This window comes from Microtus pennsylvanicus, chromosome 13 (genome assembly GCF_037038515.1).
Source record: "Microtus pennsylvanicus isolate mMicPen1 chromosome 13, mMicPen1.hap1, whole genome shotgun sequence".
In the NCBI taxonomy this organism is placed as follows: domain Eukaryota; kingdom Metazoa; phylum Chordata; class Mammalia; order Rodentia; family Cricetidae; genus Microtus; species Microtus pennsylvanicus.
The window spans coordinates 36,097,530-36,111,126 of NC_134591.1; the positions used below are offsets into that span (position 1 = coordinate 36,097,530).

The window sequence follows — 13,597 nt, forward strand, 5'->3', positions numbered from 1 at the left end:
AACATTATTCCTCTCAAATGAGGTAGATATTTCAGATCTCTACAATAATTAGGGCATCTCAATTTGATATTTATGAAAATTTGACATGAAACATTACTAACTGCTGCTATGTATTCCAACGGTGAGAGATGAGGACTCTGGCCAGCACATTCTCACTGCTAATACGCAATATATAATGTGGAGTGTAATTATGGAGCCAGACCTGGAAACTCTCAGCAGTGCTTGTTACTAAAGCCACAAGGAAATTCTAGGAAAGCTCGGTGCTCTCCTCAGCTTACCTGCAGTCTTCTGTCAGTGTTCTGTCTTAAGGTCTGCCACTTGTACCCTCTGGAGCACTTGCCTGAACTATGCAACTTCCTGCAGCTTCCTCTTTTATATTCTTCTAAGTGGTATGCATTTTCATAATATTGCACATTTTTGTCTAACGCATCAGAATTTGTTCCTGAAAATTAATATATTTTTGTACGCTAGAGAACATAAACATGTATAAGGGATGACTTAAAAGGAAAAGTTGGTCCTTCTGCTCTACTCAATATACTCATTTGTTTACCTACAATTTCTATTAGTAGATTATGAATATGTGGGTCTCTAATCAGTCTACTATCTTAGCTTGGAATGTTATCTCTTATCTTCCCCAACTATTTTTTCTTTAGTGTTGGTCTTCAACTCATCATCTGCTTTCTCTAAATATCTGCTATCACACTATTGTTTGTTCCTAGATTCCTCGAAGCCTTGTTTTCTATGGTGGTTACTTGTTATCACCTAACTAATGTGTATAAGGAAACATAATGAGGGACTAGGAAGCTAAATCAGCACAAGACCTGAGTTCAGATCTCCAGAATCTATATGAAGGCAGATGAATAAAACCCATCTGTAATCCCAGCACTCTTATGGCAAGACGGTAGATGGAGACATGAGGATCCTGCATAAGAACCTAAGTTCAGATTCCCATAGTCCACATAAAGCCAGACCTGATAGCACAAGTCTGTCACCCTAGTTCTTCTCTAGCAAGATGGATGGTAGAGATAGCAGAATCTCTGTGGGTCAGCTAGGCTGGCAAACAGTCATCTAAGGGAATCAGTCTCAAGCAAGGTAGTATGTTGTGGCACATTATTTTAATTATGTAAAGATGTGTTATATTTGTTTACCTAGTGAAGATGTGTTGCATTTTTTTTACCCTGCCTGCCTAAGGCACCTGATTGGTTTAATAAAAAGCTGAATGGCCAATAGCTAGGCAGTAGAGGTATAGGTGGGGCTGGCAGACAGAGAAAGTAAGTAGGAAGAGGAATTGAGGCTTGAGAGAAGAAAGAATGAGGAAAAAATGCATCCACAGCTGTGTCACCTTTAAAAGTAACCTTGGTATTTGTTCTAGAAACTATGGGATCAACAATTTTTATAGTTAACATTTTAAATGATATATATTTGTTTGGGTGGAACAAAAGGCATTTATTTCCTATATCCACAATAGCCAAAATTGTTACAGCATCTTTTAAAAAATATCCAACACTTGTAGCATTCTATCTCTAATGCAGTCCTTCCTGCGGGATGAAAGGGTTCTAAGTCTCTCTACCAGGTAGTTACCATTACCTCTTCATCTTGAGTTTTCACCTCTTTGTGTGTATTCGGTCATAAACTATGACATTTTCCCAAGCCCTAGTCAACTTCTCCAAGAATTTATTGCCCAGAATGATTTCACTGTGTATGTACAAGGAATGAAAGTTACTGCCCTATTGTACATTTATGTCCATCTGTTTTCCTATTTTCACCAAAAATTATTTTATCCAATTGCCAAATGTCTAAACACTGCAACTGTAGATAATATATTTCTTCTTGAAAACAATTTTATAGCTTTCAGGAAAACTCCCCCTCCCCAATCTCTGTGTTTCATACCAAGAATTTCCTCCTCTCTTCTCCCCTCTTCTCAGTCACTTCTGTTCCTTAAAAGGGAAATATTTATAACTACCATACACAGAGAGGAAACTAAAACTCTACTTTTGCCTACTCTCTAACTGGGGCTTCCTCCAGCAATCACACATCTTAGTATATTGGCATATTGTGTGCATAAACTTCCCCAAATGCTTCTTTCCCTCAGTTTCACCACGATCTTCTAACTTTTAACCTGTTAAGATTCAGAAAAAAACAATCCTAGGATCCTAAGAACTCCATTCTGCCTTCCTCCAAGCTCTGAGGGACTTACACATTACCTCTGATAATGGGAAGAGATTGAGAGAGACTGAGAAGAGGGTCATTTATTGATCCTTTTAGAAAAAAGGAAAGAAAAGGTGAGAGGATTAGAGTCAGCTAGAAAAGGCAAAGGATTCAGGATGCAAACAAAATGCAGTAGATACTAACCCACTTCTATAATAATTTATGCCTGCTTCAGATATTTACTGACACCTTAGAAATATTTAACACTACCATTAAACAAAGACTGTGTTCTAAGATTCAGATTATTATCAGTCCCATTGCTACTACTGTACTTTCCGTTAAGAGGTCAAACCTTTTATCTTAGCAAAACTAAAATTTGAGCATAGATCTTTCTGCTAAGAAAAAAAAATCAATGCTCTCTCTATAATTTCCAATAGATAAGGCATTTACCTTTGATTCTCTTCATGAATTGTAGCTTGCTTTGTCACCTTGTTAAAATCATCTTCAACCAAAAAGGTGCCTGCATATTATTGATTTTGTACCTCTTATAAGCGGTCTAGAAAGTACTAACTAAGGGTTCTTTTAGAGTGAAATATGGGATATAAAATTATTATTATGAACTATTAGCTGCTATCAGTAGGATAGTTAAAACAGGTATTAGAGGTATCCAGATAACCAGAGAAGAGCAGCTGAAGGCAGATCAGTCTTTGGTCTCTTTTCCCTTTTAAAATAGGTTCTTTCTTACTAACCCAGGTTGGTCTTGAACTTATGACCTTCACTCAGTGCTGGGATTATAAGTGTATTACCATGCCTCGGCAGATAATTATTTTAAGCTTACTCTGATTGATAAGGCTATTGGAATGTCCCACCTATGATATAATTATGGCATACTGCCAGTACTAGTCTGGAATTTATATTAGGAAACTCCAAAAACTGATTGTGTTGGGTGATTTTCATTTTGGATCTACCATTTCTGAGCTGTCATAATGACTACTCTTACTGGTACTAGAGACACTGAGATTTTGTTGTTGCTTTTACAGTAGCTACAGGGAACAAAAGAACTTTGCACTTACTTAGTAATCTTATAGGGATAACGGGGAAAGAATATGAACACACATGCATATAAAGGGAATGGGTGGGCATGGCGGCACACACCTTTAATGCAAGCACTGGAAGGAAGAGGTAAGTTGACTTCAAGGAATTAGAGGCCAGTCTGCTGGTCTGCATAGTGAGTTTTAGGACAGTCAAGTAAGACCCTGTCTCAATATGTGTGTGTGTGACCAATATATTAGGTTTATGGTGACAGGAACATTCTACCATTCGATAAGGTGTTTAATACATAGGGTACATACATTGTTAAAAAACATTAAATGTGCACCCAAGACCCACACATTTAATTATATATAAACTTAACATTAAAAATTTTAAAGGAAAAAAACCTTTGGCTGAAGAAGATGGTATACTGTACTTATTTATTTTGTTTGTGACACAGGATCTCACTTTGTAGCACAGGCCAGACTGGACTCACCACACAGCTCAGGTCACTTCCAACTCACAGAAATCCTCTTTGCTTCAGTCTGCCCAGCGCTGGGACGAGTGACCGGCACTACCATGCCTGTCTAGATACATTTCTTTTAAATCTGCATTAGTCTTCTGCAACTTATTTTATTTCTTACAATTACTTACTTAGTTTGTGTGTATGACTTCCAGGATGTTTTCCTTCTAGCATGTAGATTCCAGACATGCAGCTTCATTCATAAACCTTAGCTACAAGAACCCTCTGCTGAGCCATCTTGCTGGCCCATCTTCCACAATTTTAAAGAGACTAGACTGCCGTCTTTAATTTGAAAGGCACTGCAGCACCACAAATAATACATATTACTATACTATTACTATCTCACACTACAAATAATACATATTACTATACTATTACTATCTCACACTACAAATAATACATATTACTATACTATTACTATCTCACACTACAAATAATACATATTACTATACTATTACTATCTCACACTACAAATAATACATATTACTATACTATTACTATCTCACACTACAAATAATACATATTACTATACTATTACTATCTCACACTACAAATAATACATATTACTATACTATTATTATCTCACACTACAAATAATACATATTACTATACTATTACTATCTCACACTACAAATAATACATATTACTATACTATTACTATCTCACACTACAAATAATACATATTACTATACTATTACTATCTCACACTACAAATAATACATATTACTATACTATTACTATCTCACACTACAAATAATACATATTACTATACTATTACTATCTCACACTACAATCCTCAGGGAAAGTTGTTTTTAAAGAAATATGTCCATGGTTATTTCTAATCATACTTTCATAGATCCTTTTATTTTTTTCAGAATGTCATCCAATTTCATTCAATACATTGTTTACTTACTGAAGTATGATTTAAATAAAATGAACAGATCTTAGTTTGACTTGATGAGCTCTGACATTATTTACCGATGTGCCTCTACCTGAGCTATGCATGCTCGTCATACATTTCCTTCTGCTCTTTCCTTTTAGTTTAAGTCCAAGCCCAAAGGCAACCACTCTCTAACTCCAAACCCACACATAGCTGCTGCCTCTTGAACCTCAAGTGTATGAAGCATACAACCTTCTTTTGCTTAACATGTTTTTGAGATCACCTCTGTTGTTGTATATCTTAATAGTACACTATCTTTCATTGTTTGCTGGTATTCCTTTGTTTAAATAGGCCATAGTTTGCTTTTCCATTTTCTTCTTCCAGTTTGAGAATATTAGGAATTCAGTTATTAAGGGCACTCTTCTACCTGGCTTTTTGTGTATCCATCATTTCTACTTCTTTGGGGATTGCTAAGTTACAGGATAGATATGGGCTTAGCTTTAAATATATAAAGTAAGAGTTTGACAACTTCCCAAAATGTGTGAATCACTTTATATTCCATTAATATCTAAGTTTCAGCTCTCCCCATTTTCACCAGCCTGTTTGCTTGTGTGCTTGCCTTGTCATGCTAGTGATGTTAGAGAAACACAAAATTCCCTTTTGCTGTCCTTTACTCTCAATTCTAGTTGGAGGAATAGTCATACTCCTTTGTGGCTTTACACCTGCTCTCTGACAATCTATATCTGTCAACTTTTCATATGTTAATTATTTATTTAAACTCTTTTTTTGTTAAGTGTTTTGATGGACCAACCTGACTCCATTTTAAGATTAAAAGCCACCTGTTACAAGGTCAAAATAACCCATTCCTGTTTTCTGTAGAATTTAGGTTTGACCAGGTCTTGACCCATTTTCTGGAATTTGACATGTTCCATAACCAATACCCTGACCTCCACTCTGATAAGGTGTTCTGCCAAACAAGTTTTGAGACATTTTTCCACGTTCCTATGTAACCAAAATTCCCCTGGAAATCCTGCAACCCTTGAAAACTGTCTAGTCTTGCAATTTTGGGGGGGCTATATAAACCCCATCTTCTCCTGTGTTCAATGCTATTTTCTCAAAGCTTTAGGGAGCTGATAGCCCTGTCTGATTTGCATAATTTGGCCAAAGAATTTGGGCAATGGTTTTTACTCTTATTCAGTGGGAATTAAAAGTTTGTTCATGTTTTTAATTTTTTCTATTTAGTTCTTATTTCTATAGTTTGCACTTTTGTCAGATACATGCATGACAAATATATTCTTCTCAATTCATAGCTTGCCTGCTCATTTTCTTTCATTTTTTTTTAATTTTGAAATTTTTTATTTTAAACTTTATTATAAAACAAAAATACACTTCAAATTTAAAAATCACTGGAATTTATTCAGTTTTTAATGTGATCTTCCAATCAGAAGAAAAAAATTAATTTTAATAAAGTCTAATTCATTAACTTTTCTTTTATAAATATAACTTTTTTATGTCTTGAGAAATTTTTGGCTCCTGTAAATTCACAAATATGGTTTCTTATATTTTCTCCCAAAGACCTTACACTTTTGTGTAATTTTAAGACTATCATGCTGGGCCTGATGGCCCACACCTTCTCAGCACTCAGTAAATAGAGGCCAGTGAATCTGAGTTTGAGGCCAGTCTGGTCTACAGAGTGAGTTTCAGGACAGTCAAGGTTACACAGAGAAATTCTGTCTTGGGAAAATAAAAGATTATGGTTATTCCTGGAAGAAATTTTACATAGTAAGTCAGATATCAGGTCAGTAAATGATTTTGCTTAATAAGTTTACAGGGTGGAGAGATGGCTCAGTGTTAAGACCACATATTACTCGTGCAGAGGGCCTGAGTTTAGTTCCCTGTACCCACAAAGGGCAGCACACAATCTGGCTTCCAAGGGCACTTACATTTACGTGTGCATACCCCCCCCCCCCCACATATAATAAAAAAAGAAAGTAAATCTTTCCTTTTTTTTTCTTATTTTTATTGAACTATATATTTTTCTCCACTCCCTTCCCTCCCTCTCCCCTTCCCTTGTACCATCTTCCATGGTCCCCATGCTCCCAATTTACTCAGGAGATCTTGTCTTTTTCTACTTCCCATGTAGATTAGATCCATGTATGTCTCTCTTAGGTTAGGGTCCTCTTTGTTGCCTAGGTTCTCCGGGATTGTGAATTGTAGTCTGGTTTTTCTTTGCTTTATATCTAAAAGCCATTTATGAGTGAGTACATATGATATTTGTCTTTCTGGGTCTGGGTTACCTCACTCAGTATGATGCTTTCTAGATCCATCCATTTGTGAAACTAAATCTTTTTTAAATATTTTTTCCCAAATGGAATCAGTTTATTAAAGACTTTTTATACTGAATGAACATAATATTTTGAAATATTTAATAAATTTAGACAGTTATTAAAGTTAACATAAACCAAAATTTTCAAGAGAAAAGAGTCTAGCGATATTTAAGCCATTGTACTAAAGGGAAAATACCCATGGTGCGTGAAGGAGCACCCCCAGGCAGCCTGTGGGGACTCATACAATGACCAAAGGGAAAACAGCCATGGCACGTGGAAGGAGCACCCCCAGGCAGCCTGTGGGGACTCATACAATGGTTCTGCTGCTCTGCACTTTCGTGACTGTGCTCACGTCATTTGTTTGACTCGAGTTTCTCCTCTTATCTAGTATGGTGAATAAAGTGGGAAGAGTAGGTAGGGAGGAGGCAGCTGGCAATGCCATGTGTCTCAGGCAAGGCTGCATGGCATTGCTCTCTGTTCTAGCTTGGTGAAGAGAAGAGGTAAAGGCAAAGGAATTCCAACTGTGTCATTCAAACACGAGAGACAGAGTAGAGTCTGTGGAAAATCTCCCCAGAACCAACGCACTTTGGCTGAGGTTCCAGTCCCATAATCTTTAGCACTATTTGTGTGTGTGTGCGTGTGTGTGTCTGTCTGTCTGTCTGTCTTGGAATTGTGAAGTTATTTTCCCTTTCAGGGATATACTTTCTCTGACACAACAGAAAGGGTAAGCATAAAGCCAGGCTAATGGACTTAATTCTCACGTCATTGCATCCTGAGGAGGGAATCTCTTAGATAGACTGGGGCAAGGAAAGAGACGGGAACTGACATGAGCACTGAGTGTGACAGGCAATAAGGGAACTGGAGATGTACAACTCCAGAGTTTACTGCCACCTACCTGGGCCACTGTGACATAATTTGTTATTTGGAAAACACCTTGGTTTTGACTTTCTTCAGGAAGTCAAATGAACCCGACATATGCAAATGACATACTCTGTATATTTAAATATAAACATTTTAAATTTGCATATGTTAATAAAAGGGGTTTTATTTCTGTACTGCGTATTCAGATACACAAGCAATCATGGACTATCTGGCAGCAGTGTAAGGTCTGAACAGCAGGCATACATTTTTCTCTTATCTTATTCCTCAAGAACAGGGCTGTGTGCGTGATCAGGGATGTGTGCGTGATCAGGGCTGTGTGTGTGGTCAGGGATGTGTGCGTGATCAGGGCTGTGTGTGTGATCAGGGATGTGTGCGTGATCAGGGATGTGTGCGTGATCAGGGCTGTGTGCGTGATCAGGGCTGTATGCGTGATCAGGGCTGTGTGCATGATCAGGGATGAGTGCATGATCAGGGATGAGTGCATGATCCCAGACAGAAGACCAAGAAAGGGAAGATGGAAGTGTCCGTCGAGATGACTTAGGAACTTTAACATAGAAACACAAAAAATTATCTGAAGAGGGTCACGGGACTGGCCAAAAGACAGAGAAAAATATAACTTCATGTTTATTGCTAGAAATCCAAAAGGAGCATATAAGTTTTTTGACTGGTGCTGCTCAATCTACTGACTTTGGAGAAATGAAACAGGTCTTAAGGAAATATGAATGAATGACTATATCAAATCCCCAAGACATACAACTGGCCCAGATTAAATCAAGAACAACTAGAAAATATGAATAAATCAATGGCAAGTAAGGAAATATTAACTGAGTTAATATTCAAGACAGTTGGTTTAAAAGTACAGACCCAGGCCAAATATAACAATGTGTTCTTCTAACACTGGGTATTTCTTGTGACCCTGACCTAGACACATCCTCATATGAAGAAAACCCAGGTGGAAAGTTGGTCTCCAAAAGAACAGGTCTGGGGCAGGAAAGATGGTACTTGACCGAAATACCGTTCTGGCGGAAGAGACAGATGCAGATCCACGGTCACAGCTGCACTCCACTGACAAGCTGGATAATGGTACTCTAGATTGCTGATTACACCTTCATGACGTTTTTAGTGCCACTGCAGGATTTTCCATCTTTGTACCAATTTTATATATATATATATATAAACACCCAGGAAGGTTCTTAAATGATGATATTATTTTTTGCTAAAACCAATGAGTCTTCCAAAAAGTGCCTCCCCCCTCGCTCTACAAGACAGGGTTTCTCTGTGTAGTCCTGGATGTCCTGGAATTCCCTCTGTAGAGCAGACTAAACTCAAGAGATCCAACTGCCCCTGCTGCCTGAGTGCTGGGATTAAAAGCCTGCGCTACCATTTCTTAAAATGGCAGTCTCATGGGATTCTTAAGAGCCCAATTATTGACTAGCAATTTGATTTAATTTCTTTCGTTACCAATTATTTACATTTAACATTAGAGAAGTCATAAGTATGTCAGTCAATGTTTGTATCTACATTCATAATTGGTATGGAATGACTGATTATAAGATAACATGTGCTAACATATTGGCACCGGGAATATTCTATGAGTAGATTTAGAAAATTATACCAATAGTATAACTTTATTTTTTATTGTGATTAACATGGTATATTTTATTATACTGACAGTACTCTGTCATTTACTCTATGCCAGCATAATTGAGGCAAATTATTACTTTTTGATATGACAATGCCACTAATGTTTTGATATTACTTTAGTAGGTTATAATATATAGATTAAAATACTGCTATTATTCATATTGCTTTTTATACATTAAAGACATATATTCTTATACATTAGAAACATATATTCTATCTATATAGAGAGAGGTGGCAAACTTCTGTTAACTAATATCTACTACATTATTTTTATAAAGGTTACTAAATAATTTGCTTCTCACATGTCTATCTCAAGCTGACCAGAAATTTTGGATTAAAAAATATTTTATATGCAGACAACACTGTATTAATGACAACTGTGTCATGTTTTTGATACATGTTATACCTATTAAGGTAAATCAATAAGCAAAAGTTAAAAACAGTCATAACCATGCAATCACATGCTACTCTCTCTCATTCTCCTATCTCCTCCCTCCCCATGTAACCCAGGTGACCACGTAGCTGAGGACTATCTTGAACTCAGGATACTCCTGTCTCCACCCAACATGTACTAGGATTACAGGCATGTGTTAACAGCAGGCTGCAATCACAATTCAAAAACTAATACTTACCTTTTTCACAAACAGATCATCCAATTTCAGTGATCTTCTAGCTCTGTAAACAAAATAGTTAAAGAAATTTTAGATGTGGCATGCTTTATTTTAGGTTGATATTTTAGGATAAAATAGAAATAATTGAGTCCAAGTTATTTTTACCAACTAATTTTTATATTGCTTGTTAAAGATAAATGCCACATGAAAAAATTATGATGATAAATTGGATATCTTAACATTTTTATTTGATCAGTTTATTTCTAGTAGCATATTTTAACATAGGGTCATAATTAAGCATTCAAATGAATCAGATAGATAGATAGATAGATAGATAGATAGATAGATAGATAGATAGTAGAGAGCGAGAGAGAGAAAGCTTATATACACATACTACCATAAAATTTAAATAGTACTGGGTACTGAAACCAGACTTTGTGCTTGCTAGGTAAGAGCCCTACCACTAAGCTATATCCCCAGACTAGTTTTTACTATAGAAAAATTTTAGTAAAAAAATAAGTTGTCTGCATAAAAATATTGAGGAAAAATTATACCTAATAGTAAAATAATCTAAGTATCTTTGATAGAGACAGTGGAAAAAAATCTGCCATTTGCAGGAAAGGGGTGCTAAGCGGTGCAGGTATTTGTATGGTAAGGCTTTGCACATTATCTAGCATCGGACATGATTCAGGGCGCGCAGACTATGACTGCTCTGGGGAACAGATGCTGCGTGTCTTTACAAGTCCCAGTCCATGAGAAACTAGTCTTTGTTGCCGTCACTACACTGATTCAGGAACGTGCCAGCTCTGTGCGTAAAATCTGTTCTGCTAAATGGGATGCCCAGCTGTTGGTGGCAATGTTTAGAAGGGAAAGTTGAATATTTATAATACTTTAGCTGTACAGCTGCCTTCTAAAGAGCAGTCATCAACATTTTATTGATTGCAGACTGAATGCTCAAAGGAGAAAAAGGTCAATATAAATTAAAACTGGCTTTCCAACGCAGCATTAAAAGCACTTCTTGACCTCTGAGACAGAATTACTTCAAGTATTAGAAAATTAGAGCATTTTGTAAAAGATTGTGTTATATTCTGTTTTATAGAACCTCTCCTAAAAATATAGATCTTAGAAAATTGCTAGAGCATTTTTCATTGTTTTTAAATGCTATGACATTAGCTTCTATAAGAACACAAAGCTTGTCCTGATACTGCTCAAAATATTATTGCTACATTATCATTGGCTAATTCTTAGAAAAAGTAATTCTGGGTTCAGATTAGATAAAAAGTAGATCTATAAAGCCAAGGAAATGTTAAACTTTCAAGAAAGTGAGTTAAAATAGGCTGCAATCTATTTATGCTTGCTTAGAACCTAAAGATGGGATTTACTGAAGGTGATAAGAGTAGCGAGTAAATTGGTAATAAGTAAGAAGATTTAATAGGCAACAGGAGAAAACATCTGAGAAATGACTTAGTTCAGCCTATAGAGAAGTTGTGCAACTTGCTCAATGTTACATGTTCTCAGAGAGGGAATCTCAGATCTATGTAAGGCATTATGGGGTGGGGGACTTCTCCCATGCTAAGACACTGGAATTTTTTCTGGACCTCATAGCCAAAGACAGAATTACATCTTGAGGACCGCTATCCTATTGTGTACTCAGCCTGTCTGTTCAGCTTGCAAATGCCTTACATTTCCCATATAATCAACGTTTACAATAAAGCTAATGTATAATTAGAATCTTAAATTATGTACTCTTCCATGCCCCTGCCCCAGAGTAATGCATGTTTGTTCCTATAATCATTTGCTGGAAACAGCACATAGGCTAAAAGCAGTCTTAGGAATGAATATCCATCACAAATGTTGCAAAATAAACAATGATGCTTGTAATGCTGTTTCTTATCTGGATCATTTGGGGTCAGTAGAAGTCAGTGACTTAAATACCTTATAAAAAACTGTTAAAGATTTCTGTGACATATCCCTTATTTCTTCCTCATATGATACTTTTCGTGCTGCTCAACAAATACAAAACAAAGACCTCTATTAGGAACAGACACAGATTCATAAGACAGTCTTTAGGCAGGCACAGATTCAGACTCATAGACAGGGAGGACAGAAGACACTGGATGGTGAAGTGCAGAACTCAAATCGGGTTTGTTATTGATCAGATGACATGAAGGAGATGTGCTTGGATTTCTTTCCTTAAGGCAACACTGATGCATTATTGTGTCTCAAAGTTTATTATTAATGCGTTCACAACTAATCACATAGGTCTTGAATTGAGAGAAAAATTACAGATCACTTAAAGAGCAAACTTACTAGAATTTATGATAATTTATCCTTATCTTTCAATCATAATTGGACACACTGTTATCAATTACGCAGGTATTCCTTCACCCATGAACAACTGATATAAGAGGATGAAATGATGCTAAATGAATTACTCTTGAGTCAATAGGAACAGAGCAGAAACAGATGCCACTTAAGGAAGAACAGGTAAAACTTGACACAGGGATCTTTCTGGATGTTCTAAAGTTGTAACTGGTTCTTAAGGCTATTATCTTTTAAAAAGTAAATAAACCAAACAACAACAACAACAACAACAACAAAACCCCATGCAAACAAATCAGATGCTACATGCCTATAACTGCAACATTCGGGAGACTGTGGCAGAGGATGCAGAATTTAAGGCCAGGATGGGCTACATAGCAAGACATTGTTGCAAAAGAAAGCAAGGAAGATTAGAAAAAATGGACAAAGGATTTGAACACATAATTCTCCAAAGATACAAAAATGGCCAACAAGCACGTGAAAAGGTGGTCGGTAGTTACTAGAGGATCCACATCAGAACCCCGAGGCTCTACATGCTACTAAATACTACTAGTATAATGGCATTATAGGAAAACAAACAAAATACAAAATAAGCAGTATGGCAAGGATGCAGGGAAGCAAGAACCCAGGCACACTGATGATGAGAACGTAAACCAGCAGAGCACTATTGAAACAATACAGTTTCTCAAAACAGTAAAGACAGAATTACCATATTCAGGGACTCCAACTCCAAAATGAATGGAAAGCCAGGACATGAATGGGCATGCATAAAACAATGCTCATGGCAGCATTGTTAAGATGGCAGAAGTAGCCCGAGTGGCTGGTGATAGATGAATTAATATACAAAACGTGGTATATGCATATGTCGATATTAGTCAGCTTTAAAAGTGAAATATGATTTCAGGCCTGACTACTTTGTTTTGGCTAACAAATTATGGAGTGCATCTTTGGGGGAGGCTAATTCTCCTTCACTGGTCACTAGCTGCCTGTAGTACGCCACATTAGACAGACTGAGCAGTTGTATTTATATGTATGAGTAAGTACCAATAATGACCAAAGAAAAACAGGCTACCAATTTGAAAGGGAGTGAAGGGGGAATAGGAAAAGTTGGGGGAAAGTGGTATATTATATTTTTATTAAAATATTAATAAAAACAAAAAACAACAAAAAAGAACTTTGACACTTATTACAATATAGATGATCCCTGAAGATATTACCTTAAGTAAAA

General features: G+C 36.5%; 1 protein-coding gene across 2 annotated transcripts in view; it reads right to left on the reverse strand.

Annotated features, from left to right (window-relative positions):
• Itgb3bp (integrin subunit beta 3 binding protein) overlaps positions 1-13,597 on the reverse strand; it is a 46,867-nt gene that overhangs the window by 24,137 nt on the left and 9,133 nt on the right. For both annotated transcript variants that reach the window (XM_075945169.1, XM_075945168.1), the window contains exon 2: positions 10,069-10,111. In XM_075945169.1, the coding sequence (XP_075801284.1) occupies positions 10,069-10,111 (43 nt within the window). The remainder of the gene's footprint in view (positions 1-10,068; positions 10,112-13,597) is intronic.